Below are 15,574 nucleotides of genomic sequence, written 5' to 3'. Positions count from 1 at the left end.
TAAATGTCATTATTTAGAACGTTAGCATGTCTTCTTCCAAGAGGCAGAAAATTGAAAAATTCTTCAAGTTCAGTAGTGATTCAGAAAACTGTACAGTTTGTATTCCTGAGGTAACTTTTCTGTGTTCTGTATTCTTTGATTTGCATAAACCATTTTTCTAAATAACAATTCGGTATGATTTAGCACCCCTTTTTCTTTTACAATCTATTTATTCTACTTTTAGCACATACAGATATAGGCTTATAAATACACTTTAATATTGTTAATTTTATTATCAAAACAAGAAACATATACAAACATGAATATTTTATATTTGATAACTCTTATGAAAGCTACACTACTATTAGAGGGGGGTGCTTATTTTTGCCATAATTTTGCTTGTTTTCTGCAGTTTATCATATGTTCAGGTCTTTATGTTTTTTAAGTATACTGATTGCTGATATATCTTTATGAAGATAAAATTAAAAGCAAAATATTCTTAGCTTGTCAACTTGTTTCTTTGAAAAAAAATCATCTGAAAAGTTAGATTAAAGGCTATTTGAAATTTCCTGATGTTTTGTCTAAGGGGAAACATATTTGCCGTTTTTATGTAAAGCAAAATTATATCCGGGTTAAATTTGATCCGGAGGAAAAAATGTCACAGTAGTTGTTGTTATTTTTTTATCCGGAGGAAAATATTTCCCTGGGATATTTTTTCCTTTGCCGTGAAATTCTATCTGGGTAGTTAACTTATTGAATAGTTATTAGAAACAAACTTATATGTTACAAATACTATGAAATAATAATAGTGTATTTGAATTAAACCTATTTTGTTAAAAAAAAGTATTATAGTGGGAATTATTGCACAAATTATCATTGAAAAAATTTCCTGAAAAAAATTCAAATAAATATCATTCTTTTAAAAAGAAAATTATCATTAAACGTAAGAAAGAAAACCAGAAATAATTTCAAAGATCGTAATTGTGAAAATTCAATAATATCATGATTTAATAAGGTAATAGTCCAGTCGATTTGTGCAGATTTTTGACAAAATTGCTCAGATTGTGGTAAAAGCATGAAATTTGGCATAGTAGTAGTATATGTCATGGACATCAGTTTAAGCTATGGACCCACTCTGAAAGTCGAAATTTGTGGACGAGGCGGCCATTTTAAAATGGCGGCCGTTTGATCTCTGAAGATTAATAGAAAAAATCATGAAAATGATATTAGAGAAGATATTGACATGAAACCTGGTTAATAGAACAACAGTGCCGATTTCAATTGTCTTGTTGAACAAAAGTTTTGGAAATATTACCCATATTGAATGGCGGCCATCTTGAAAAATCCTAATTTTTTTAAGCCAAAATATGTAGTCATTTTCAATAAAATTAAAAAAAATGCATTTTCGAGATATACAAATGTACTTGTTTGAGCTATCTAAACAGGAAAAAAAGTGAGCATACCCCCCTCTCTGAGTTATTCTTCTGTTGTGTATCGGGTATAACAGCATTAAAACGCGGACAACGAAGAGGATCATAAAATGAACTATTACTCTAAAAGCAATATTCGTTCCACCGCTTGTTCAACATAGAATAACAAGAGAATTTTATTTTACAAGTACAAATAAAGCACGAAAATATGTGTATACCTGTCGTTTATAACAATTGTCTGATTACAGGATAATTCGTTTGATATTGTTTATTTAAAAAAACTTTCAAAAACCTTGATTGGAGACATAATGAATTACGTATCATGCAAGTAATGTTAAAAGAACATCAATTGACGTTAAAAACATTTCCTTAGTAACCGTGTTTACTTTGACTTATAACAGGTATAAGTTGGGCGCTTACTGCAGGAAGTTATTATATAGTCATATGGTATATTCATCACAGATGACAAGGCCTGTCATCTGAGAACTTCATATATATATTGATTTTTTTTGGGGTAGCCATCTTGAATGATGGCCATTTTGAAAACATGATTTTCCAATATATCATAATTTGCTTATCTTATTAATTCACTGTTTGCATTCATACATTTTTTACTAATCAATATTTGATATTCAAAAAGAAGTCAGATAAGGCATGCACATGTTTACAAAATAAAGATATCAGTATCAGAATTTTAGTTACTTACATGTTTTCCTATGTATCTTTTAAAAAAAGAAATAACGTATATATGATATAATTTATGACCGAAAATTTTTGTTGGAAAAGATCAAAATTGTAGATTTCGAAAACCCTTGGGCTAGATATCAGAAGAACATTATGGGCGATTAGACTGTAAGGAATGTATGAAACGGCAAGAGAGGACATGTGAGGGTTTGCAATGCCAAGCAGATGCAAATGAAACAGACATAGACATTTGAGCTGGCAATCACTCTTTTGATGCAAACATATGAAGATGTTGGGTTTTGAAATGCTTTTCCTTTCGCTCAATTCAAAACAGTTGAATGAGGGCTATGGAACTGCAGAAGCACTCCAGAATCACAAGGCATAATCAATGGCACAAATCATGTCAAACAAATGTTCAGATCTCAAAATATTTCATCAGTTGAAGGGAAAACATACTAGATAAGTTGCCAATTGAAAGAAAACAACAAGTAACCAGACACTGTAAGGTGATACTGGATCAACAAAATCAATGACTGCAGTGTATTTTTTCTTTGGTGATGTATCTGAAGATCTCCATGATACATCGACATTTTCAAGTCGACAAAAATAGGACATGACTGTGCACCTGTACTACAAGACATATTCCCCTAGCCAAAGTAAGAGCTGAAGATGTCAACTCACTAATATCCTGCTTGATGATTGATAAAACTTGACAACATAGCAAATCATAGAGTACAAGACACAGAAAGAAAGTCAGGAATCCTTTATCATTGGTGCTATGCTTTCCAAAATAATTAAATACATTGATGGCACACGATCTGGAATAGGTATTGTACTAATCTCCAAGCTTGCACATCCCGCTTAATTGTACAGTTAACGCCTGAAACAACTTGGAGTTATCATGGAAGGAAGAACTGATACAACGCTGAACATTAACAAAATTGAAATGTAGCTGCAATAGCAAGCATACAAGCAATATAAATGAGTTCTCTTGATTTTCAACAAAGGTATTCATGACGCTCTAAAACAGATCTCTTCATAAAAGGGTAAAAATAAAGGCATCACCATAGCCATAGCAGCCAAAAAATATATGCTTGATACTAAAAATAGCTTTACAGGGACACTCAGTAAACGCTGTTGACACGAATTAGTTCAACAGACATAAGTTTCCTCAGTAAGAATGATACATGGTGGCATAACATCGCGACACAGTCCAGTTATATCGTTGAGTGGCAGACAAACATACCATTTCTCAGCTATAATAGTTCAATCGTGCAACTCGTAGTAGAAAGGATACAACTGAAACTTATCAGCCATCGGATAGAGAGTAAGATGTCTAAAAGATTGTGGAACTGATTTATTTTGAAAGCCTACATTGAATGTCCCTGTAAACCTTTTTATAGTAGCAAGCCTAACTCTTTAAACTATTCTAGTTACTTTTACTATGAAGAGGCCTTCACCATCACGACTAAAAGACATGGTCTTTTTCAGAACTTCCCCAACATATTCGTTGAGAATCCAGAGAAAGACGCGTCCATTCATGTGTGCTTGCTTATCATCTATGGAAGCTAGTTTTCAATTTTTAGAAGTGTTGTATTAATCATTCCTTTCATAACAACTCATATTTACTAAGAACATTCACTGTACAATTTACAAATATCATCAATTTCAAATATTAAAACAATTCCAGACTGTAGCCGTCACTATTGTCTATCATTTTGGCGAGGCCCATTCCATGGATAACAGATTCTTTACTTTCTTTCTGTGTCTCGAATTCTGTCTAATTGTCTAATCGTGCAGTTTTAACAAACATTTAGCATGTTATCTGCTCCTGAAATATTAATCTCCAGCACTGAGTCTGGCTAAAAGAACAATGGTTAGTAGTTCAAGTGACAGTAACGTAAACTATTATAATAATTGTCGATGCTTGATGATGAATGATAGTCAGATACCTCATCAAAAAGAAAGAAAAACAAAACACCCTGCTGTCATTGTTCTTGTTGATTCATCACAACTGTGGCTGGTTATTTTACTGGTTTTTTTTCAATCCGTGACTCATCTAAGACTTTTTTCGTTTTTCCTGACAAAATACATTTTGATCTTAGATTTGCCTTGAAAGGATTAGTACATTTTGCCTTGTGATTCTCCCATTACATATCCTTCATCAACTTGGAACAGTTGTATGCTTACAACAAATGATTGATTACTAGCTAAAATGTCTATGTCTGCTCTTTTTGTATTTGCCTGGCTTCGTAAATCCTTACTTGTCCTCCCTTTGCGTTACAGAATTCTTTCCAGTCTATTTCTTTATTATTTAATTCCGCTCAAGTGATTTTAATAGCTACGTAGTTTTTCTTTTCAACATACAGTGGTCATAACTCATACTGTATATACACATATTTTGGTGGTAAAAAAGTAACTAAGCCCTATATGCTTAACTGCAATTAAAAGAATTTACGTATTTCTTTACATACATTTATTTGTTAACCGTGTTTATATATATATGCATAGCTTATTTGAGCACTTGGTGAATATATCCTATATTAACAGTCATAAATAAATGATTAGCAAAACTAGTTGTAAATGCAAATAAAACTTAATATTAGTTCAAAAAACAATTAAGAATAGCGAATAATGATATATTTGAAATTTACGTTTCCAAGATGGCCACCATTCAAGATGGCCACTAAATGCTTCAATAGTCCTCATTTGATATTCTCTGTCATAAGAAATACGAAAGTTTATCAAAATTGGTAAAGAAAAATATTTTCACATTTTTTCTAATTATTTTTATTATTTTTTTGGACATGATTTCAAAATGGCCGCCCAAAGCCGCCATTTTGATTTTCTAAATTGGGTCTTTAGCTAAAAATGTTAGTTATGACCTTAACTAACACTCTGCAAATTTTGATGCTTTTACCACATTCTGAGCAATTTTTTCACAATTCGACTGGACTATAAGGTAAATACATGTAAAAGTGAGTTGTTTTCAGATCTCAGTACAAATATACATTAAAACGTAAAGGTAGAAATATAGTTGCATTACTACTGTTAACAGTAATGGAAGAATTTGATAATGATAATATTTTTAACTATATAAATAGTCTGGGGACAAAGATGCTGTTGTTGATTATATGGAAATCAGATAAATTATAGCATAACAATATATTGGAACAAAAGGAATTTTAACAGGTGGATAGTATTTACCTGTGAAATGTTATCTGTCTTATTAAAAATTCATGTTGTTAGTCATCTTGTTATATAAATGAATATATAAAAAAATAGATTCAAAGAAGAATTTCATTATGAAATAGATTCAGGAATATATTATATTAATATGTTTAAAATATAAATTGCTCATAATTACCTCCCTTGGATAAATTATGCAAATTTGTTCTACCTTTGTGAAACATTTTATTATTAAAGTCAGGTATATATTGATTGAGAGTAACTTACATACTAGTTAATGGGACTATATTTCACAAGGTTCTGTGTAATATGATACGGCAAATATATACCGGTACATACTATCCGCATAACACAGATAGATTTTCACTCCTCTCGAAAAATTCTACCTGTGAAATACCATGCCAGGAAAAAAATTACTGTGACAAATCATCCTCAGGATAAAATATCACAGAGGAAGAAATAAACCGTTACATTTACACATCTATTTAAAACCAAAGAACTGCAGCTTTAAACAATATTTATCAATTCAATTTCATTATAAATGAAAAGCAGATATTTCAAAGGTGTAAAGAACTGAAATTACAGCAATCAGTCAAAGAATTACTAAGAAATATTTCTATATGATGAGTTCATCTACAACTCAACTGGGTCGATGCTACTGCTGGTGTAGTTTTAATTCCCCAAGGGTATCACCAGCCGAGTGCTGACATGAATTATAATTGATATGGTCATATTTATAAATTAACTGTTTACAAAACTTTTTCTTTTTTTGAAATACTAAGGGCAAGGCTTTTCTACCTCAGGAATAGACTACCGAAGCTGTATTTGGCAACACTTCTAGGGATTTGAGAGTTTATCCAAATGGGATCTAAAATAAGATTTTGTTCATGTTTAAAAAAAATAAAATATTTGAAATAATAAGGAAATTTGGGATAGATGAAACACTGTTGACCTAAGACGCAGCTTTGAAAATATTGATAAGTTTAAGGAAAATTATGCAGCATTTTATACAGGAAAATCATTGCAACCTTTGATTTATTTTATTTTGTAAGGATTAAGCTTATCCTGACTTGGTACAAATTTAAGGGAAATTCTTCCTTCTGAGACATCAGAGATTATTTTGATCGAAATACTGTCGTGTCCAATGAAATTTTATACAAGGACAAGGATAACAAAAAAATGACATCCCTAACTATTTTAACAGTGGTATTTTGGGTGCTCTTTGTTTGAAGTTTCTTAATTAAAGAATTATACAATTCTATCCTACATCCAACACTGAACCTACAGACCTACACTTATTTTTGATAAAGGTCATTTCTTGGTCAACATGGTCAATATGATGCTCTTGAGAAAAAATGTTTCCTGACACCAGTTAAAGTGCAAGAAAATGGTTAGAATGCAGGATTCTGTACTATTGATTGCAGGTTGTCCTGGGAATGATGTAGCCCCCCAGAACCCATCAGTCCATCTGATGTAAGACATACTGGGCAGAATCTCTTCATATGATGTCCCTTCATAATGTGTGTGTACATCTCTTTTTTGGCTAACTACCCCACAGGCAGACCATCATATATGAGGTAAAAAAATCAATTTAAATAGAAATATAATAAATAATTTTTATTTTAGGTTCTTGATGGTAACTATGGGATGTATGTATGGCCATGTTCACCAGTGTTGGCACAGTATATATGGTACCACAGGGAATCACTCAAAGGCAAAACTGTACTTGAGGTAAACATTTTAGCTAAAGATTTTTTTTATCTGTTTTCACAAATGCAACTATCTCATAAGAGTCATTGACATTTGAAAAAATATGGAGCAAATACTACCATCTGCTGATAAGCAGAGTACATGCACTACTTGAAAAGGAAATGTTGTTAAAATTTGTATAGAATAATTAAATAGACAAGTTTTTTAAACAATATGAGAAGGTTTAATTTATGGTCAAACTTACCCTACAATCAAATATATTCAAGCTGTCACTGATCTGCATGATCTTAGATGTTAGATATGTTTACATTGCACTTCTAAAACATTACCCACTTTGCTTTGCCCATGACATGATTTAGAAGTAGATTGGAGCAAAATCCTCCTCACCAAAATGATATTTTCAGGAAGACTCCAAAGTGTATTACAAAATGTATATATATTTAACTTTTCATGATTGTGCTCCATGTTTAGGATAAACAAGTGAAACTGCGAGCTACTTCTCACTGATGATACCCCCGCCGCAAGTGGATAATATTAATAGTGTAAAAATATGCAAGTGTTCGGTAAACAGGAAGTTGTCAAGTGATCAATCTGAAAACGCATCACACGGTATAGCTGACTTATATAAATCCTGAAACCAAATTTCAGAAATCCTTGTATTGTAGTTCGTGAGAAAAATGTGACGAAAATTTTCAACTTGGCTATCATGTGTAAAATCATACAAGTGTTCGGTAAACAGGAATTGTCAAGTGATCAATCTGAAAACGCATCACACGGTATAGCTGACTTAGATAAACCCTGAAACCAAATTTCAGAAATCCCTGTATTGTAGTTCCTGAGAAAAATGTGACGAAAATTTTCAACTTGGCTATCATGTGTAAAATCATACAAGTGTTCGGTAAACAGGAAGTTGTCAAGTGATATATCTGAAAACGCATCACACGGTATAGCTGACTTAGATAAACCCTGAAACCAAATTTCAGAAATCCCTGTATTGTAGTTCCTGAGAAAAATGTGACGAAAGTTTCATGGGACATACTGACTGACGGACTGACGGACGGACGGACGGACTGACGGACAGACAGAGGTAAAATAGTAATATTCCCAAAGTGGCTTATATTTGCCCTTGAAAAGCACATTTTATGAAAACTATTCATCAAAAGTATAATAAGAATGATCATACATTATCTTAAGTGCCACAACACATGATTCATTCATGCGAATGATCATACATTATCTTAAGTGCCACGACACATGATTCATTCATGCGATTGATTATACATTATCTTAAGTGTCACAACACATGATTCATTCATGCAAAAGATGATTTACAGATGGAAAGCATACACATATTTATTTCTGATATTTTGTTCAGAATGAAAGTTATTTTAAAAAAAAAACATAACTTTTACTTAAATTACAGTTTCAGGAAAATAGAATTTTTTTTAATTCTGTATTTTACTGAGAAATGGACTCACTTTTTAAGTCAAAATCACACTTTTACACTGACAACAGCAATGGTAGGCAAGACACAGGGTTCCATAGAACCCATTAGAAATTTTATATTAATTACAGATTGGTGCTGGAACTTCTCTTCCTGGGATAGTAGCAGCCAAGTGTGAAGCCACAGTAATTCTCAGTGATAGTTCTGAATACCCACAATGCCTTGCGAATTGTGCTGCATCATGTGAAGCAAACAATCTGTCCAATATAACAATAGTTGGTATAAAATGGGGACAATTCACCCCAGAATTACTCAATCTTCAACCTGTTGACATTATCTTAGGATCAGACTGTTTCTTTGATACTAAAGGTAAGAAATTAAGTTGATAAATAGTATTTAGACTTTAAGCCATTATCAAATAGTGTAATTTTGGGTGATATTGAAACTGGATTACAATATCAATTACAAAATGATGTAAATATATGACTGAATTTAAGATATATGTTAACTTTTTATTACATTGAGAAACAGAGAATTTCAAAGAAGTTATTGTTATCTGAGCTACAATATGCATACACCTTCCTGTTTAGTTTTAGTTTATCTTTTTGACAAATAAAATTATATCAAAACTTTGTAATTGGTTCTGATATTTTATGATATTTGTTATTGACATAGTTTATGATGTTTGTTTTATTGTTCCCAGACTTTGAAGATATCATAGTGACAGTAGCATTTATAATGAAGAAAAGACCAAGTACAGAGTTTTGGTGTACTTATCAAGAGAGAAGGTAAGCAGTGTTTTACTCTGTTAAAAAGACAAAACACCAGCTGTTGTCTTCTCTCTAAGAGCTTCTAGGAAAGGCAGGGAAAGTTACTTACATGGCTAAAAATAAACAGCATCAAGGAAACGAATACACCCATGTGCTGCATAAATGGAATTCACTTCAAAATTTAATTCAATAATAAAGATGTATTTCATATTTGGAAAGGAACATGATAGCAAAAATAGAGTAAATTAAGAGTAAGAAGTTATCAAAGAACAAATTAACACATCTCAATCTCTTTTGCATCTTCGCTAGCCAAGTGTTACGATCCACTCGTGTTCTTTTTACCCTTGGCAGATTGAGCTAACATTTGTGATATCAATCTATTGGAAGATTAAAGTCATGCCCATTCCAAATACATTATTTTTGACCAATGGTAGCACTTGAACTCTTCAGTTTGGAGGTAAAAACACGGTAGCGTCTATATTCTACACACTTGGTAAAGCGGGAAACAAAAATATATGTCAACATTCATGCATTTGTGCATGAAACATACACAGGAACTTCTATTAGTTGATTAAAAACACTCAATTTGTCACTAAATATAGTCATATGTTTAGTAATTTAAAGACTTGTTGCGCAATAAACATGTGGCAATTGTTTACAAACACTTTCTACATCTACTGGTGATCATGTTATAGGCGCTTTTTGATTGGATGCAGTGAGTTGCTACTGCAACCAATAAAAATCCTCACCTTGTGTCTTGGAAATGTTAGCTCAATCTGCCAAGAGAGTGGATCATAACCCTTGGCTAACTAGATGTCTCTTTTGATAAAGGGAAGCCATGGTCGTATTCATATAAGTATATTTGTTTTGAAGACTGAAGCCTTGAACTCATTGGTTTATGTTGGTTGCTGTCTGTTGTACTTGTTTTTTTTCCCTAAATGTTCCAAGTTTGGAGAAAGCCATGGTTTTCTCTTTTAAATTGTTTCACTTTTATCCCTCTGCCTTTTACTTTCTTAACCCTATTTAGCTTAGGTTTTCTCATTGATGAAGGCTGTGTAATGCTTTTTGGTCTTATGGTGATTGTTGGCTCATTAGCAATCCTACCACATGACAACTACCTTTTTACATTACACTATATTGAATCATTTAAAGTAATTTAAAGTTGCATTTTAAGTAAATTTGTATATGAGGTCAATTTATCATTACAGTTCCTCTAGGAGTATTGAGTATCTACTGTTAAAATGGGGATTAGAGAGCAGAGAGATTGATTTAGAAACATTTGAAGCAGACTCACCAACCCTAGCAGGATCTACATTACCTGGGAATCATACCATTCACATGTATATAATGAAAAAGAAAAGTTATTCTGACAGCTAAATCAAAATACATGTACTACAATGGCCCATATCAAAAATGATGCTTCATTTTGATGAATTATGTTGCACAGTCATTTTGTCCTGATAAATGAGGACAGGGCCTACATACTGTGAAGAGGAAATGTTTATATATATGGTTAAACGAAATGGCCACACAAAAGTGATCTAGAATTAGATTACCAGTAATTGGTATTAAGTTCAAAATATGTGACAAGTACTGAGAAAAAATCAGCCACTGTTTATGTGATGTTCAGAGTACAGAATAAGTTGCCAATGACAACATAATGAGATTACAAAGCTGAAATGATGACTCAAAGAAGATTGCATTCCCTTGACAGGTAACATTTTTTTATTGATTTAAGGTGGTACCTAACATTACAGGGAGATAACTCTGTAAAACCAGCTAAACATTTTAATTATGTTGTCTTATTAAGGGAATCGTAAGCTTCTCAATGATCAAAATTAGTGTTTGTCAACTGCTTTATAACCAGTGTAATTTTTCTGATCAATTGGTTGGTACAAATGTTTTGAAACTTTTATATTTTTGTAAAAGGGTCAATGTTAATATTATTCCAAAATTTTATGAAAATTAAATGAGCCAAATAAAAAGTGTTAGGTACCACCTTAAAGATCTGTTTTAAACAAACTTGTTGCCCTGGAAGGTGTACCAAAAATTTGTTGTTTTGAATTTGTTCTCAACTATGACAAAACCTATATACTGTGATAACTTTTCCTTTAACTTGAGCTCCAATCATTTAGATGCAATAATGATGTCCAACATTTCCTTATGTCAATGCATTGACAACTTACATTTTAAAACATTTTAAAACTATTTGTATCTATTAAAGAATAAGACAAATATGTGTTTATGCTTATGATTTTGCTTCAGATAACTCTTGCTTTCTATATGAAACCTCACCTTATCTGACCATGTAAAATCTTATATATTTTTTGCTCTGTTATAGTATGAATAATTCATAAAGAATTGTTGATATTCTAAAAAAAAATATAATCACTTTCAAGTGACATAAAATTAATTTTACAAATAAATTACTGCAAAAGAATCTTATCAATATCCTGTAATTCAGTGGTCGTCGTTTGTTTATGTGTTACATATTTGTTTTTTGTTCATTTTTTACATAAATAAGGATGTTGGTTTTCTCATTTGAATTGTTTTACATTGTCTTATTGGGGCCTTTTATAGATGACTATTTGCGGTATGGGCTTTGCTCATTGTTGAAGGCTGTACGGTGACCTATAATTGTTAATGTTTGTGTCATTTTGGTCTTTTGTGGATAGTTGTCTCATTGGCAATCATACCACATCTTCTTTTTTATATTATCAAATTTCATTACCGATGAGTTTTGTATCTACATTATGAAACATTTGTTTATTTCAAATGTTTCCTTTTGTCCTGAACATGCATAAAATATTTGCCACTAGAGATTAAGCAATAATTTTTACAAATGTAACTTCTTCAGAAAAGTATTTGCTGTAATATTTGAAGTGATTTCTGATTATGCCTCATTAAAGATAGGTTTATGAGTAAAAATTTAAAACTTTACTAAAGTTTTTCAATGTATTAAATGAAAAATAATTTTATTATTTTCAGATAAAGGAAAAAAAAACAGCTGATGAGAAAAGAATGGCAAGGATGGCTTTAAACAGAATCATGGGCAATTGTGCAATACAGCATAAAAAGGAGAAACAAAATAAAATATTCAAAATATTTTCTCTTTAGAAACAAAATGAGTTTTTCTGGCCTATCTTTGACATACATTTACTTTTACAAATATCTCTGAAATAACCAATCTTAGCCATTTTGATCATAGGGATGTCTAGTTTTAAAATGTATCTGATGACTCTGCCTTCCAACCAACATGGCTGACATGGTTTAAAATTAAACAAATCTGATAAGTGAAAGGTTGTCAATTAACTTGAAAACTCATATAGACAGATAAAGAAATCTGACAAGGGCAGAATTGTTCAAAATGTTCAGATCTTCAAATTATTCTTTTAAAAACAAGAATTCTGTGAGTATTGCATGGAAATACATAGTCCCCTACCAGTTAAAAATTCATTGTATCAGATCAATATTCGAACTTATCTATAAATTGTAATGGTGTAAACTATATAAAATATATCAAGTCAATATCTCCAAGCATGATGCAATAGAAAACTGATTATTTAATAGACCACTTTCGAGTTCATCCGTCACCGGAAAAAACTCGTCAATTATATTGTATTGTACGAATTATTCGGCAAATTGAATTCTCAAAAATGATAATCAACACTGCTGTCATTAGGGAATTGTCAGTAAGTACCTACAGAGCAACCATTATATCTAGTTTATCCTGCACAATGACGATCACTAAGACGCTTGATGAACGTATATAGGGCAGGGATACAGGCGACCCCCTCTATCTGGAAAATGACGTCATAAAGGCGTGTATAATTGAAGAGTTTTTGCCGGTGACGGATGAACTCGAAAGTGGTCTATTGAATATTCTTAATCCAAGGACCGTAACTCTTCACAAAATCATTAGAGCTGAACAAAATTCGACCTTGATCTGTTGAAGAAAATAGTTGGAACCTCAAGACCCTAAATCATCTGTAAACAATGAATGGATTATTAAGCTCTCCTTTGATTATTTATAAGCTTTAGAGAAAAAATCCAAGCTGTTAGTGCTTGCCTTGCATTCTCGTCTTGCATGCTGGAAACTTAGTTACAGACAAGACATATGATAAAATAAAAACAATTTTCAACAGACCTGTCACCTTTAAATTTATACAAGAGTGCACAAGCTGAAATGGCTTGCATTCTTTACTTACAATTAATTTTATGTTGACAGTCCTAAATATAAAGTTTTACTTCAACTATCCCATAAACTAAACATGATCCAAGAAAATGATGTCAAGGTCATATAAACCCAATAAGAAATACATGTACACCATACAATCATTCCATACACTAAATATAGTTGATGTTAACCAAGAAAACTAAACATTGACCACTGAACCATGCCAGGTAGACATGTATAGCTTACAATCCTTCCATACAACAAATATGGATGACCTATTGCTCATAGTTTAAGAAAAAAACAGACAAAAACACAAAACCTTAACACTGAGCAATGAAATGAGAAAATGAGGTCAAGGTCACATAAAACTTGTAAGACTGACATGTTACATGTACATAATAAAATATTTGGATGCACCAAATATAGTTGGCCTATTGCATATAGTATTAGAAAAACAGACCAAAACTCTTAAACTTAACTATAACCACTGAACCATGAAAATGAAGTCAATGTCAGATGACACATGCCAGATAGACATGTACAACTTATACTCCTTTCATACACCAAATATAATAGACCTATAGCTTATAGTATCCAAGATATGAACTTGATCATCAAAACTAAACTTTGTTCACTGATGTATGAAATGAGGTCGAGGTCAAGTGAAAACTGTCAGATGGGCATGAGGACCTTGCAAGTCCATCTGATTGTACAAACTACAAAGACAGAATTTCTAATGTGAACAATCGGAACATTTGATATAGGTTGCCGTCTGATATTGCTTTTCATTGTTCTGGTAAATAAGCATTGTTAATCATATTTTGGAGTCTGTATTGGAAGACCTTTAGGTCTACAATTTAGTTGTTCCTGCAGTTAGATTGAATCTTCATAATCTTTGATTTTTTAACCCAACTATGCATGCTCATAAATGACAAGAAACAATTGTTAACAGTTTATTACGGATTTACAATATACTTGTAAAACTGACATGTACATCATAAAATATTTGGATGCACCAAATATAGTTGGCCTATTGCATATAGTATTAGAAAAACAGACCAAAACTCTTAAACTTAACTATAACCACTGAACCATGAAAATGAGGTCAATGTCAGATGACACCTGCCAGATAGACATGTACAACTTATACTCCTTTCATATACCAAATATAATAGACCTATAGCTTATAGTATCCAAGATATGAACTTGATCACCAAAACTAAACTTGTTCACTGATGCATGAAATGAGGTCGAGGTCAAGTGAAACTGTCAGATGGGCATGAGGACCTTCCAAGTCCATCTGATTGTACAAAGACAGAATTTCTAATGTGCTGTAGAAGTTGCCTTGTTGGTTAAGTGTTTGCATGTATGCTTATCAGTTGTTTTCTTCACATGTATTTTTGCAAGCTGTTTTGCTTTTTCATACATATTTTTTTCCTCATGTGTATTTATGAAATAATTTAATTTGGACTATGTAATTAACTATATCTTTTACTGGAACATTTGATACAGGTTGCTGTCTGGTTTTGCTTTTCATAGTTATGTTAATAACCATTGTTCATCATATTTTGTAGTCTGTATTGGAAGACCTTTAGGTCTACAATTCAGTTGTTCATGCAGTTAGATTGAATCTTCATAATCTTTGATTTTTTACCCCAACTATGCATGCTCATAAATGACGAGAAACAATTGTAAATAGTTTATTACAGATTTATATATATAATAAATATACCTCATTGTACTTGATGTCTTTGAGAGGTTTCTTCAGTTTGGCTTTTGCTGTTCTCAAACATTATGGAAGTTGATTTGTCACATCACATTGGGCTTGTGGTCATTTTCCAATGATAGTTAACAGATATGTACATTAACTATGAAAATGAGGTTAAGGTCAAGATGAACCCTGCCAGTTTGATGTGTACACCTTATATTGTACAATTTCATACACTAAATACAGTTGAGCTCCTCCTTATAATATCTATGGAATGGACCTAATCATGTAACAATAACCTTGACAAAAATGAGGTCTAGGTCAGGTGAGCACTGATTGACAGACATGTAGACATTGCAAGGATCCTATATACCAAACATAATTCACCAATTACTATAAATAAGTGTGAAATTCACATGACAATAAAATACATAATCTTTTTCAATTAGTTGCTTAGCAATGAAAATGAGGTCAAGGACTTCT

At 31.9% G+C, this 15,574-nt stretch overlaps 1 protein-coding gene across 2 annotated transcripts; it reads left to right on the top strand.

Annotated features, from left to right (window-relative positions):
- The first annotated feature begins 19 nt into the window (after positions 1-19).
- On the top strand, positions 20-12,258 carry LOC134725299 (histone-arginine methyltransferase METTL23-like). 2 transcript variants are annotated; one of them, XR_010108538.1, is made up of 6 exons: positions 20-110; positions 6,909-7,013; positions 8,568-8,805; positions 9,140-9,224; positions 10,415-10,920; positions 12,195-12,258. XR_010108538.1 is itself a non-coding variant. In XM_063588999.1 (5 exons), the coding sequence occupies exons 1-5, from the start codon at positions 27-29 to the stop codon at positions 10,581-10,583; spliced, it is 681 nt and encodes a 226-aa protein (XP_063445069.1). In that variant the 5' UTR covers positions 20-26; the 3' UTR covers positions 10,584-10,924. The 2 variants fall into 2 exon arrangements, 1 of the variants encoding a protein (XP_063445069.1); XM_063588999.1 differs by lacking the exon at positions 12,195-12,258 and having other exon boundaries at positions 10,415-10,924.
- Positions 12,259-15,574: the final 3,316 nt, after the last annotated feature.

The sequence above is a fragment of the Mytilus trossulus genome, chromosome 7 (genome assembly GCF_036588685.1).
Source record: "Mytilus trossulus isolate FHL-02 chromosome 7, PNRI_Mtr1.1.1.hap1, whole genome shotgun sequence".
Taxonomy (NCBI): Eukaryota; Metazoa; Mollusca; class Bivalvia; order Mytilida; family Mytilidae; genus Mytilus; species Mytilus trossulus.
Note: the sequence above shows the minus strand (reverse complement) of the source record. Positions and strands in the feature narration are given on the sequence as shown.